This window comes from Chionomys nivalis, chromosome 26 (genome assembly GCF_950005125.1).
Source record: "Chionomys nivalis chromosome 26, mChiNiv1.1, whole genome shotgun sequence".
NCBI lineage: Eukaryota > Metazoa > Chordata > Mammalia > Rodentia > Cricetidae > Chionomys > Chionomys nivalis.
The window spans coordinates 10,419,741-10,434,837 of record NC_080111.1 but is presented as its reverse complement, the minus strand read 5'-3'; the positions used below and the strand labels follow the sequence as shown (position 1 = coordinate 10,434,837).

The 15,097-nt window shown below is 38.3% G+C and overlaps 1 protein-coding gene across 1 annotated transcript; it reads right to left on the bottom strand.

Moving 5' to 3' along the window:
- Positions 1 to 7,812: 7,812 nt before the first annotated feature.
- Positions 7,813 to 13,330, bottom strand: LOC130866740 (zinc finger protein 431-like; the record flags this gene model as incomplete). Its single annotated transcript, XM_057758308.1, has 4 exons — positions 13,322 to 13,330; positions 10,599 to 10,725; positions 10,335 to 10,395; positions 7,813 to 8,680 (listed from the first exon to the last, which is right to left on the bottom strand). Coding segments are annotated over exons 1-4 (1,065 nt in total), but the record flags the coding sequence as incomplete, so codon positions are not given.
- Positions 13,331 to 15,097: the final 1,767 nt, after the last annotated feature.

Genomic DNA, 15,097 nt, shown 5'->3' with positions numbered 1-15,097 from the left:
CAGCTGAAGTTCTTATTTGGAACTGTGGCCAGAACGTTGTAAGAAGGTGCACCATATCTGCAGCTTGTACCCATAAATCGGTCTCATAGTGCTATCAGCATCATGCCATCATATTAACCAGGTAGAGACATTGTGGGGCCCCAATGTCTTCTTCTTGGAAGCTGTTCTTTGTTGAAAATGTAAACATTTTTCATGTAGACATATTTTCATTGAAAGATAAGATATAGAGAAAATGGGCATGAAGCAAAGTAAAATATTCCTTTAAAATCTATCTTCTTTCTATCCCAAACCAGAAAGCTGTTGACACGAGACAGAAATTCTAAATTTTTCTTTTAACATCATGCTTGGATTTAGAGAAGGATAGTTATAGTCTAAATCTAAAACCATTTCTGATTCTGAAGTAGAGATGTAAACACAAAGGAGACATCTTCTAATGCTGTAGCCCATACAAAGCACCTAAAAGATTATCTCTCTGGGGTTTGCCTCCTCACAGGTTTACAGATCAGTAGCTGCCCCCTTCCTGAGATGCAAAGCATGCAGTGTGGCCAGAACCAAGAGACAGATCAGCTACTATTCCAGATAATGAGAACAGTGCAAGCCATGGCTTAGAGGCTGCAGCAAAGTCAGCAGGACCTTTAGAGCCATTCACCCTGTGCCATCAGAGCAGCAACAGCACACACCTGCCCTAAGCCAGAAACTCTGGAAGGGAAACACTGTGTTTTGACAGTCTTCCAAGTAATTCTAGTATGTGTGTAAGTTTTAGGACCTCTGATCCAGGCTATCAACTCTCAGATGCTGTTTGCAGGGCTCTTCTGGGGATAGGACCAGAGGTGAAGTGGATGTAAGTTCAGATAAGTTTGGAAGTGCATAATCTACATTGCTTTTTGAGAGCCACCAATAAACATTAGCCATTTAGAGGTTTCAAGAAGTCCTAAAGTAAAGACCTTTATTTCTCATTCACCTTTGGATCTCTGTGATTCTGCCTATTCATACTTCCATAAGTACCCTCTTAGGGATATAATCCTCACTATTCACATGGATGCACTGTAACTTACAGAAAATTAGGAGACTGTCCCCAAGTCACAGAACCTGTATCCATGTGGGAAAAAACCTTAACAATTTTTCTGTTCTCAATACCCTGCATCCACTGTCCTTCCACTCTACTGTGTATCCAGGCATACTTCTGCATTATGTAGTGCCAATATCTCAGTGGAGACCTCCAAATGCCATGCACCGCGCCCCCATGTCTGCGCTGTGCACTGGCACCCAGTTCGCTAGATTCGGGCAAAGGGGCTGGAGGTTAAAATACACAGACACACACAGACAGAGAGACAGTGACACAGGTCATCCTTGAATTCCGCAAGAATGCCCCCTTTATTGTGTTCATGGGCAGAAGTTGGCCTGTGGTCGCACATCAGTCAGCAATGACTTTGTCCTTGTGGATGCCATCCTTCTGCTGCATCTACTCAAGTTTCTCATTTGGCTTTCCAACATGCCAATCCTGGTCACCTTGCTAAAGGTGCCCTCGGCCCGCAGGCCCTGCAAATGCTTTCCCACCTGCTTGGAGCACCATTCTGTGGTCCTATTTTTCTATAGCATCATCATGTTCATGTACATGAAATCCATGAACACAAAGGGCTATATCTCTAACATGGTCTTCACAGTCCTATTTTGGTTCCAAAATAAGTTCTTTTTTTTCCAGTTCTTGAGTCCCTAGTCTGTGGCTACAAATGTTCACTCACTATGCTTACCAACTTTTAATATATTTTGTTCTTGTTCAGGCAAATAAATCTTGCCTGGATATTAGAGGGCAGAGCTAACAACCACTAGTGGACCATAGGATCTGGCAGGAAGTGGATCATGACTTTAATCCCAGCAATTGGGAGATGAAAAAAGAATCTAATTCTCCCATTGGGTTTGGACTTGGGGAGCTAAGAAGTGAATGTGGCTGCTGTGTTGCTTATCTGTTCTGTCATGTTTACCCCAAAATCTGACTCTGGGATTTTATTACTACTACTAATTAGAATCATACTCCAAACAATCATCTTTTTTATTTGAATAATGATTTCTTTATTTTTATTTTTTTTCAAGAATTTATTTATTCATTTATTATATATACAGTGTTCTGTCTGCATGTGCATCTGCAGGCCAGAAGAGGGCACCAGACCTCATTACAGATGGTTGTGAACCACCATGTGGTTGCTGGGAGTTGAACTCAGGACCTCTGGAAGAACAGCCAGTGCTCTTAACCACTGAGCCATCTCTCCAGCCCTATTTTTATTTTTTAAAAAGAAAACAAACTATCTTTATTCATTATACATATCAATCCAAATTTCCACTCTCATTTTCTCCAGTTAGCCTCCCACCCAATCCCATATTCATTCCACAGAGAGAGTGGGCACATTGCTTTGTAGAAGGTCCAAGGCCCTCCCTACTATATCAAGGCTGAGCAAGGCATCCATCCAAAGAGAATGGACACCGGATTTTTGACAAAGTAGCTAAAGTTATACAATTAAAACCTCTGTCTCCTTCAAAAAACACCCATTGCTCATAATTGCTAAGCTATCTCAAGCCACATTTTTATTGAAAAATTATTCTTATACATTTTAAGTAAAATATACTCCATTACTTTACCCCTTTCTTGTCCTATCTACATGCCTTTCCAAATTCTTCTTTCAATTTATTCCTTGTTAAGTGTGAACGAATAGTAGGTTTTAAAAAGTGAGTAAAATCTGCCGGGACTATTTCTGTTGGCTGTGTGTTATAGTTTCAAGACTGACCAGGCTATTTTGAATACACAAATAGAGAGATCATCCACACATGTGGCTAAATCATCCATTTGCAGTAGAATTCTTATCTTTATTGTGCAACATGAGTTTGACATTTATGTTTAGACTGCCTTTGACAGAAAACATTAGTAAGAATAGGAAACTTGGAAGAGTGGTTACCTAAGCCAACACTTCCTGGTGCCATGCCCTTGAAGTTGTGCAGCTTCAGAGAAGGCTATGGACACTGTCCTCCACCAATCACAGTATCCCCATGTCCCAATGGGGATTTTATTAGGAAAAGTCCACATAGCCAGGGATTTCAGGAATTCATGATGGGGAACAAGTTGACCTCAAACTTACTGAGATAGGCCCCACGCATAATCCTGTGTGTTATGATATAGCCGTGCACCTCTAAGTCCAGCTGATAGGTGTTTTTAAAGGACTTATCATTGAATTAGAGAAAGAAATAAAATGAGATTTAGAGGGAGCATCATTGTTTTCATGAGTAGCAATATTTATTGAAATTTTTTTTTTTTTGGTTTTTCGAGACAGCGTTTCTCTGTGGCTTTGGAACCTGTCCTTAGTTCTTGAAATTCTATAATTTGAACAGCCAAATCATTTCATATTTTCTCAATAATGGGTTCTTTTCTTTCTTTTTTTTTTTTTTTTTTTGGTTTTCGAGACAGGGTTTCTCCATGGTTTTGGAGCCTGTCCTGGAACTAGCTCTTGTAGACCAGGCTGGTCTCAAACTCACAGAGATCTGCCTGCCTCTGCCTCCCGAGTGTTGGGATTAAAGGCGTGCGCCACCACTGTCCGCCTAGAAAGATGTATTTACTTATTTATTAAGCATACAATGCTGGCAAGGAAGGCATCAGGTCTCATTACAGATGGTTGTGAGCCACCATGTGGTTGCTGGGAATTGAACTGGGACCTCCAGATGAGCAGCCAGTGCTCTTACCCTCTAAGCCATCTCTCCAGCCCTTTTTCTTTGCATTGTTACTTGCATCTATTTAAAAATGTTTGAGGTGTGTATGTGTGAATACACCTGTGCTATGATGTGTATGTAGCACTGACAGGAAAGCTAACAGAGGTCTATGATCTACTTCCTCTTTGTGAGTTCTAGTGATGATACCTAGGGAACCATTTGGCTGCAAGTGACCTCAATGGCACTTCTTTGTATTTAAAAATTATTCACCAATGAGCTCATATAGAAGTGTGCACATGGAACCACCCAAGTGAAAATATGAGAAACAACTGTAGAAGTCTTATTGGTAACCCAGAGATAGAACTCAGGTTCTCAGAATTAGCAGCAATGAACATTACTAAATGAGGCAATTCTCTGAAAAATTCTCTGAAGAATTCAATTCTTATGTTTTAAGAAAGTGTTATAACTAAATATTTAGCCCTCCGAATGAACAAATTAGATATGTATGACGCTGTAAATATTTTTCTATGCAAAGATTTATTATTATTCAAGATGTCCTGGATCGTTATACCTGTGAATGAATTTACATTTACAATCTGAAAAAAGACAAAAATTTACTGATGTACTATTTCTTCAAATCAAATTTGATCATCACTGATACAGTTCTGTGGGAAGAAACTGTTGTATACTAGGTAAGAAACCTAACCTTAATCACGGTAGAACATCTAGTTATGGTATGAGATACACAACTGATTGCTGAATATCTTATTTTATTGTATTAATATCACATAAATTTTTTTGAATACACACATGAGGTATTAAATGTTTCTTATAATTACATTTTTCAGTCATTTTAACATTAACATTGTTAAATATAGAGAAAACAGAAAACATTGGGAGTTCACCATCTACCCTTGAACTTGTGCTTAGGTGGCAGACATATGAGCATCATGAGTTCAAATGTATCTCTGAATAATTACTGACATCCAAGCCAGGATGAATAACAACAAAACAATAAAAAGGGATTTTGTGAAAAGATGAAAATCAAAACCACGAACAACAACTGACCACCCTTTCACTGACACCCTTACTTGAAAAGTATGATCAGCCCTGTTCTAATATTTTAATAACCAAGGGGACACTTCAATGATGGGAAGGCCATTCTATATATTATATCAGAAAAATACCTATTGCCGGGCGGTGGTGGCGCACGCCTTTAATCCCAGCACTTGGGAGGCAGAGGCAGGCAGATCTCTGTGAGTTCGAGACTAGCCTGGTCTACAGAGTAGTTCCAGGACAGGCTCCAAAACCACGGAGAAACCCTGTCTCGAAAAACCAAAACAAAAAATACCTATTAATAGGTAAAGGCACAATAGAAGTTGAACAAAACCATAGAAGGAATAAAATGACTACAAAATAAATTTTAGTAAATGGAGTTGCCACAATATAGAAAAACTTTAGTACCTAACTCAAATGTCTCAAAATAGAAACCAAAATGCAAAGATTTCCAGCATCAATCTTGAGTGAACATGATACATAATTTACTTCCTCCAAGACTGTGACTGAAAATAATTTTTCTTCAAGATGAAGACAACTTTGATGGCTAAAGCCATTAAAATTGTTTTCATGAATAGGGCTTTCTGCTTTATGAGTTTGTTCCTATTTCCAAAATTTAATGAGATATAAATAGACAGTAAAATATTTATAGCACTACAGTCGTGGCTAGATGACTAAATCTTCATTCCAAGGACTCAGGTCAGAATTTTAACAGCTATCTGTAATTTCTGCAACAAGAAGATCTAATGTGGCTGGAGAGATGGCTCAGCGGTTAAGAGCATTGCCTGCTCTTCCAAAAGGTCCTGCGTTCAATTCCCAGCAACCACATGGTGGCTCACAACCATCTGTAATGGGGTCTGGTGCCCTCTTCTGGCCTGCAGGCATATAAGCAGACAGAATATTGTATACATAATAAATAAATTTAAAAAAAAAGATCTAAGGTGTTTAACTTTTCCAGGATACAGAATACACATTTACATTCCCCCCACCACACACACATACACTATTACAATAAAAGCAAATTTTTAAAAAAACTTTTAAAAATATTTATTGTGTATACAATACTCTGTCTGTATGCCTGCAGGCCAGAAGAGGGCACCAGACCTCTTTACAGATGGTTGTGAGCCACCATGGGGTTCCTGGGAATTGAACTCAGGACCTTTGGAAGAGCAGGCAATGCTCTTAACCACTGAGTCATCTCTCCAGCCCCCTAAAAGCAAATTTTTAATCATTTTTTCACTCATGAAAATTTTTCTCCTGTAAGCATTTATTAATGTAAAATAGGAGACCAGGCATCTTACATCTCACTTACAGTCTTTTTTTTTAATAAAGAATTGGTTCATGTAAAGAGAAAGCAAATATGAACTTAAAGTAAGATAAATTAATCCTTGTAAGTTGATAGTATTATTTGGGAAGATTTAGGCTATGAGAATTTACATCCATACACCAGTTCCAGTTCCAACACTCTGCTTCATGTGGAAGATTACAGCTGTGAATTTTTAAGTTCCAGTTTTAATGCCATGTCTGACACTTTTTGTCATGGCTCTTTCATGGTGATCCTATTATCCTCTAGAACTCTGGCCTGAATAAGATGCTTTTATATTGTGAAATAAACATCATATCACAAGTAAAAAGGAGGCAGTACACATCCATAAATATTTGCACCTGAATTACATATTCCATGCAGTTGAAGAGAAGTATAAAATCTAAGGGTTACATTATTGTTCAGATTCATCTTGCAAGTCTTAAAACTCTGGAAGGAAGAACACGCTGACTACCAAAAATTAGGCAATACCAACATCTGTGAAAAGAAGTTTGCCCCACTGGATGTAGCAATTCTGTTCCTCTCTGAGAGACAGTCATTACACCTGGGCTCTGCTTCATTCTTCCATGAAAGCTTCCCAGCAGAAATGTCAGTTTCTGATCTGCTCCACTTTCCTAAGGGAGTCTCCCATAAGAGGTGTCCATTGCTTCTGTGCTCTTCTGGGCTAAGTGAGTTTCCAAACAGTGGTGTCAACTGGATCTCAGTTCAACTCCACTAGGGATTTCCTGATCCATTCCAGTGAAAGAAGGTGTTCATATGAATCTCAGTCAAGAGATTTATTTGGAAGGGAAGAATCCAGAGTGTGACTTCTTCTACAAGGCTGGAAAGGGGCAGCTGTCTACTGAAGGAGCAGATGACTCATATAGGGCTTCTTGGAGCCAGAGCGCTTCTAAGGAGATTTAGAGGCAGGAATTGGTCAGATTTAAATGCCTGGGTTGAACAAGCTCAGAGATGGGCTGGATTATGTGCTCTGGAATTGGTTGGTTTTGAGCTCAGAGGGACAAGGGTAGATTGCATTTCTTTGGCTCTGGTTGGAAAGCCAAAGCAGATTTCTTTCACTGTCTGTTTTGATGTTTGACTGTGTTTTCAGGGTGATGTTGTATCTTTCACTAGTTCTGGATTTAGGGGCAAAGTGTTTTCCTTTGTATCTCAATTCAGTACCAGGTCGCGATTCTTATCATGGTTCTATCTCCTTCCCAAAGATTTCATAAAATCACAAATTAGGTTTTGTCCATCAGTTTCCTGGTTCAAATAAAATAAAAGCTGGTATCCTAATGCTTGAACAGATTGTTGACAGTATCATTTTTTTCTACAGAATGAACACTGTTGGTTAATAGACTGTAAATGTGATGGCTTCAGGTACCTAAAAACTATCAGATTGATTAGACGCAAAAAGTTTTACTCCTGTAAAAAGTGTAAAACATTTACTACACTAAGTTTATTTTTTCACTACAGTATGATTATTCTCATGTTTTTGAAGAGTACACTTCTTAAATTTACAGTTTCTCTCCAGGATGGTTTGTTTCATGTATTTGGAGATTATTGTGACAAAGGATTTGCCAAACAAATTCCATTACAAGTTTCTCTCCAATCTGTGTTCTTTTCTGCATTTGAAGATGAGTAAGACATGAAAAGACTTTTCCAAACTCATTTCACGCATACTGTTTCACACCCGCGTGTGTTCTTTGATGCCTTTGAAGAGCATTGTGTTGAGTAAAGGCCTTACCACACTGATTACATTCATAGGGCTTCTCTCCACTGTGTGTTCTTTTATGCGTTTGAAGACTGCCTTGACATGCAAAGGCCTTACCACACTGATGACATTCATAGGGTTTCTCTCCAGTATGTGTTCTTTCATGTATTAGAAGAGCACTGTGTTGAGCAAAGGCCTTACCACACTGATTACATTCATAGGGTTTCTCTCCAGTATGTGTTCTTTTATGTATTAGAAGAGCACTGTGGTGAGCAAAGGCCTTACCACACTGACTACATGCATAGGGTTTCTCTCCAGTATGTGTGCTTTTATGCTTTTGAAGAGTACTGTTTTCAGCAAAGGCCTTACCACACTGACTACATTCATAGGGTTTCTCTCCAGTATGTGTTCTTTCATGTATTAGAAGAGTACTGTGGCGAGCAAAGGCCTTACCACACTGATTACATTCATAGGGCTTCTCTCCACTGTGTGTTCTTTTATGCGTTTGAAGATTGCCTTGACATGCAAAGGCCTTACCACACTGATGACATTCATAGGGTTTCTCTCCCGTATGTGTTCTTTCATGTATTAGAAGAGTACTGTGGCGAGCAAAGGCCTTACCACACTGATTACATTCATAGGGCTTCTCTCCACTGTGTGTTCTTTTATGCGTTTGAAGATTGCCTTGACGTGCAAAGGCCTTACCACACTGATGACATTCATAGGGTTTCTCCCTAGTATATGTTCTTTCATGTATTTGAAGAGCACTGGGTCCAGCAAAGGCCTTACCACACTGCTTACATTCATAGGTTTTTTCTCCAGTTTGTGTTCCTTTATGAGTTTGAAGAACACTGTTTTGAGTAAAGGCTTTACCACACTGATTACATTCACAGGGTTTCTCTTCAGTCTGTGTCCTTTTGTGAATTTGAAGAGAATTGTGATGAGCAAAGGCTTTATGACACTGATTAGATTCATAAGGTTTCTTACTATCATGAGTTCCTTTATTCCTCTGAAGCTGATTGTCATATTCCAAGGCTTTAACACATTGAGGAATCACTGAAAGTTTCTTTCCATAATCATTTCTTTCAGTCCTGCAAGCATAATTGGAACATATAAAAGCTTTACCACATTCAATACGCTCTTGAACCTACATTTCTCTATGTATTACTTTTATAATTTAGTCCAATTGTAAATAGAAATCAGATATTAAGGTTTTATAACTGTGTTTAAACTCAGGCTTTCTTCTTTAATTAAGGCTTGTTTTGCATTTTTGAAGACACCTGTCATGGTAAATTCCTTTATTACGTGGTTTACCTTTTCACCTTTACAGAAACATTTTTCTTTTCTTTTTTTTTTTTTTTGGTTTTTCGAGACAGGGTTTCTCTGTGGCTTTGGAGCCTGTCCTGGAACTAGCTCTTGTAGACCAGGCTGGTCTCGAACTCACAGAGATTCACCTGCCTCTGCCTCCCAAGTGCTGGGATTAAAGGCGTGCGCCACCACCGCCTGGCTCAGAAACATTTTTCTATTTGACATATTTCTCATATTTGAAGAGAACTGGATAACCTCAGAACAACTTTATTACATTCATAAACTGTCCTATACTATGAATCACACTACATTTGCTAACTGAACTAGGACAATCAGAAGTATTTGCACAATTCTAGAACTCATGTGGCTTCTCTGCACTCTGAGTTTCTTTATGTATTAACAGTGATATGTGAAAACCAATTATTTATATAGTTGAATCAATTTCAGCAAGGGTACTCAACATGGGGACTAATGCTTATCTTCTAATTGTTTTTAGAGAGAGCTATGCTGCGTTTTCCCATATTCCTATGCTCATAGGCTTGTATTGTGAGTAATATGTGGTATACACAGTAAAGGAAGAATCACAAACAAAAAATATCCACTCTGAATTATCACAGTGTGACTTTCTCTTCCTTATAGATGTGTGGTAGATGTATTAAAGTTTCTTCACAACAACTGCCACTGAACTCTAACTGCTTCTCTCACCAATCTTAATATAGTAATAAGAAGTATATGAGTAATACAAGATTTACTATGTGCTCTCGGTTTATAGAAAGTCTTGCAGATATACTTATCATCACTTCAATATGTACACATTTTGTATTATGAGCAAAAGAAATAAATGGATTGGCAGATCTACAACATTGCTCTCATGGTGCTAAGATTCAAATGGTGATATCTGTTTAGCAATTTCTCACTTGTCATTTTAATTAAAAGAATGCCTTGAAAATGCAATTCACCAACAGGACGATGGTGGCGCACACCTTTAATCAGGCACTCAGGAGACAGAGGCAAGAGGATCTTTCTGAGAGACCAGCCTGGTCTACAGAGCTAGTTCCAGGACAGGCTCCAAAGCCACAGAGAAACCCTGTCTTGAAAAACCAAAAAAAAAAAAAAAAAGAAAGAAAGAAAGAAAAAAAGAGAAAATGCAATTCACCTACATGAAATTCTACATGGATTTTTCAGAAGTTAATAAATCTTCTAGGACACATTATCATTTCATCAGAGGCTCATTGTTTTCAGCATGCACAAGAAAATTACCTTTCATGTCTTCTAGAACGTTGACAATGTTCTTTACTATTATGTTCTTCCCAAAAGTATCCTAAAATGCAGTACCAGAAAATGTATGTTATAATATTGAATACTGTGCAACATTTAAGTAGCTATTTTAAGGAAACCTTAGAACCGTGCCTGGTTTATTCACCTCATTCTTCTTCTCCTTTCTAAATCAAATTATTGAAGAACATCATTAAACAAGGAAAAGTTGTCCCTTTATTTTGAAACATGAAGGAAATTCATTTTTACCTATAGTAGTGAGGTTCCTGTAGGTCTCCAGCATCACATCTTTGTAGAGATTCTTCTGGGAAGGATCCAGCAAATTCCACTCTTCCTCAGTGAAGTTGATATGCACATCATCATAGGTCACTGCCTTCTAAAATATGCCATATGTGATAGTGACATGATAGTGACAACATTGTAAATGTATACTTCTTTGATAGTATAGTCATATAATTCTATTGTTCCCTAATCATATTCCAAGACATAGACAGTCAGTTTAGAAGGTAATTGAATAGGAGAGTCTTCTCTGTCATTTCTGTACTCTTTGAATAAGCTATCACCTTACAAGAGAAATATCTATTAGCGAAGAGAAACAAGGAAACAGATCAACATTTCATAGTACAAATGAGAAATTTTTATGAAGATTAACTAACTATAAATCAAAAAATAATTTGGACAATCTGGGTGTATTGACTCATGCATTTAAGCTCAGACCTTCAAAAGCAGAGTCAGGTATATTTTTCTCTGAGTTAAATGCCAGACATGTCTATGCAATCAGGTCCAGGACAGATGGAAATACATAGTAAGACCCTATCATCCAGGAAGTGGTGATTCATGCCTTTAATCCCAGCAATCAGGAGAAAGAGGCAGAAGGGTCTCTGTGAGTTTGGGGCCAACCTGTTCTATGAGAGCTAGTTCCAGGACAGGCTCCAAAGCTACAGAGAAACCCTGTCTCAAAAATCAAATAAACAATAAACAAACAACAAACAATAAACAAACAAAAGGCACTGTCTCCATTACAAAAATTGGTGAATCAAGCAAGAAAAATAGAAGAACTCAGAGGTTTTTACTGAAGTTCCTACAAAGAAGTATGTGTTCACTCCACTTCTCTCTTTATCTTCCAAACATCCGTAGTGCCCTATTTAAACTGTAATACCAATAACATTTTACAAACAGAGCTTTATGTTTAAAACAGTTACAAGTGGACAGATGAAAACATTAGCAATATATATCTTGGGCATAAATAATTAACCCAGGCTGGGAGAGAGATGACTGAGTAGTACCTAGCTTTTGATGGTCTTGAATAAATGTGGCAGAATTGCCAGTACTTATTTGGGAATCATAAATATCCATTATTCCAAGTTCATAAATTCTGAGATCCTTTGATCATGTTGAGGACCAGATACCCATGTGGTGCATAGTCATGCCTACATATAAATTAGTTATATTAATTTTAAAAATGTAAAGTAAGTATAACAAGCAGGAAGAAGTTCATGCACCTACAAATCAATGACTCCAAATGCTTAGGCAGTACTAATGTCAGACCTACTGAAAAACTTCCAGACCCCAAAATGAGGAAAAAAATCTACTTCTATCAGAATACCAAAGAGCAAATAGAAACCAAGGAACCAAACGTGCATCCAAGAAAGACAAACAGAGATACTGGCACCTAGACCTGCAGTCACCTCAAACCCAGATACCTGGACAACAGCACAATAACATGATCAACAACAGACAGAACAATATGTCACTACCATATTCAAACTCTCCTACTACAGCACACCCTGAGTATTCCAACACAGCCAAAGTACAATTAAGTTAGATCAACTATGAAGATGTTATCGTCCTTAAGAAGGAAGTGAATGAGTTCCTTAAAAAAGCAGGGGAAAGATTAATGAAATCTTGGAGAATAATAATAAACCCTTTAAGAAAGTCAAACAAGCAAACAGTTGACAGAAATGAATATATCAGTTCAAGAATTGAAAATTGAAATAGAAGCATATAAAATAATGCAAGCTGAAGATATTCTGGAGATAAAATACTAGATAAATGAAAAGGAAAAACTGGCAAATTAAGGTAAAGTCTATCCTATCTTTGTGAGTCTAAACTTTTATATATAATTTACACAGAGCTTAACTAAGGAAAACGTTAACGATATAATCGTTTTCAACTCAATCAAAAATCCCAGGGCGTAACATTAGCCTGGAAGGTTTGTGGCAGCAAAAGCAGAATGTCTTCTCCAAAATAACAAATTTTGAAGTAAGATACCTTTAAACTATGTATGGGGTTACCGTAGCAGCCCCCAAATCAATGTCTCTCTCTGCAGTCCAAAAATTCAAAGAAAGCGCAATGTGTAACCTAGACTCTGTGTGTATTTTCTATCTTTTCAAGGTCCATTAATTGTTTTACTTATTTTTTTCTTTAAGAACCTTAGTGTAAATTCCTTAAAAAACTATTTTTCAGCCGGGTGGTGGTGGCGCACTCCTTTAATCCCAGCACTCGGGAGGCAGAGGCAGGCGGATCTCTGTGAGTTCGAGACCAGCCTGGTCTACAAGAGTTGGTTCCAGGACAGGCTCCAAAACCACAGAGAAACCCTGTCTCGAAAAAACCAAAAAAACCCCCTATTTTTAATCCATGACTCTGTCTATATTTATCCTCTCTGTCTTAAGCCCATGGACATTTATCAAATAAACTATCACCCACTCAGAGGCCTTTTAATCTTGATGTTTTTACTGTGTCTCTGTAATCCTTTTCTGATGAGGAGTGTTTTTGTATTTGAAAGCTGCATTTGACTTCCATTTTTGGGCTTTTACAACCCCTTGTTTTAAACTCTCTTAGGGTTTATGTGGATTTAGTTGCCAAACATTTGGTGTCATAATGTAAATGGGGACTACACTTTCATCTTCTGGCTGCCTAGAACCAAATAATCACACACAAACTATACAATTACATCTGCATTTTAAAAACACCTTAGGCATAGTCCTAGGACCACATGGGACTTCACGAGGCAGGGAATATGGCGGCAGGTTCCCACACAGATCCCGCGAAGATGCACCATGCTGTCTGCTGCACCTCACCCTCTGCTCCTCCCCATCTGGAGAAAGCATTCCCTCGCTCACCATGTTGTGGTTCCCCAGATCGCCAAAGCTCTCAGTTCATCATCTCCCTGCAGCAGCAACTTCACCACCGGACAGGAAACAACTGGCACAAGCTCCTCCACAAAGCCAAGTCTGCAGGCGGTGCCCGGAAGAGCCCTGCACTGTTTCTGACTGGCAGGTCACTTGGAAAGCCTGATTGGCTGGTGCCGTCTGAGTAGCAAGAACACTGTCCACAGGGCTACAGTGTGCTTAAAGACACAGCACACTGGTTCCTGGCCATTCCAGCTACCTGAGTCAAAGATCTTTTCTAGATTGGCCAAGCTTTGCATTTCAATAGCACTTGCCCCTTGCTCCAAAAGGAGACAAGGTCCTAATCTTGCACTCCATAGGAACTTTCCCCTTTTCCTCCAGGACACAATGTGGCTAACGAGCTTGTACTGTGCACTGTGCTGTGCTACGTGGATGCAGTGATTTCTTGTCCTACAGGGGGACGGGTGCACAGAATATTAACAGCTAAAGATAACTTTAAGGTCACAAAAGATGATTGTTCTCTGGCTTCCTGCTGAGGTCACGTGAACCGAAGGTACTTTTTACATGGTTTTCACAGGGATTTCACACAACAGAAAAGAGAAAAGGAGGAACCAAATCTTAAACAATATGATTAGTTTTGCCCAACTAATGGCTGGATGATGGCTCCATTGCTTTATGGGTTTTATTCCTAAAATTGAAAGCAAATTCCAGGCAAATGAATAATAATAACAAAGTGTAGTGTTATTAAAATTTGAGTACATAGATAATAATGGAGCTAAGAAGAATGTCTCTTGAGAACTATTGTTAGCCAGCACATCTTTCCATGGTCAAGTAAATAAAATATACTACTGCAGTATGCAAGATTCTCTACATGAGCAGAACAGGTAGAATGAATCTCACCATGATTGTAAGAAGTGGCCTTATTAGAATGTCTCACAAGCTGTGGTCCAGGTAACTTAAAAGTGGCTGCCTACCAATGGTAATTGGGAAAATCCAGGACATCACTTCTCAACATTTTGTCTAAGATCAAGTGAAGAATTCAGTAGTTATTCAGTCCACGAGACTGGCTATTGTGTGTGTTTTGTTTTCTGCTATGAATTTGAGCAGTGTGCTTTCAAGGTGTGGGAAAAAGAGTTTTGGGATGTTGATGGAGATGAAATTAAATATATTAATTGCTTTTGGTAGGGTTGCCATTTTTATTATGTTGATTCTACCTATCCAACGGCATCTTTCCATTTTCTTGTAATTTCTTCAATTTCTTTCTTTATGTCTTAAATTTTGATATTAGAGGTCTTTCACTTCTTTGTTTTCTGTTAGCTGAAGATATTTTAAACTATTTGTGGCTATTGTAAATGGTGATGCTCCTCTGATTTCTTTCTTAGCTTCTTTTTTATTTGTATATAAGAGGGCTACTGAATTTTGAGCCGATCTTGTATCCTGACAAATTACTGAAGGTATTTATGGGCTGTAGGAGTTCCCTGATAGAGTTTGTGGGGTCACTTATGTATACTATCATATCATCTGTGAATAGCAAAAGCTTAACTTCTTCCTTTCCAGTTTGGATCCCCATGATCTTCTTTTGTTTTCTATTTTCTCTAGCTAGAATTTCAAGAACTT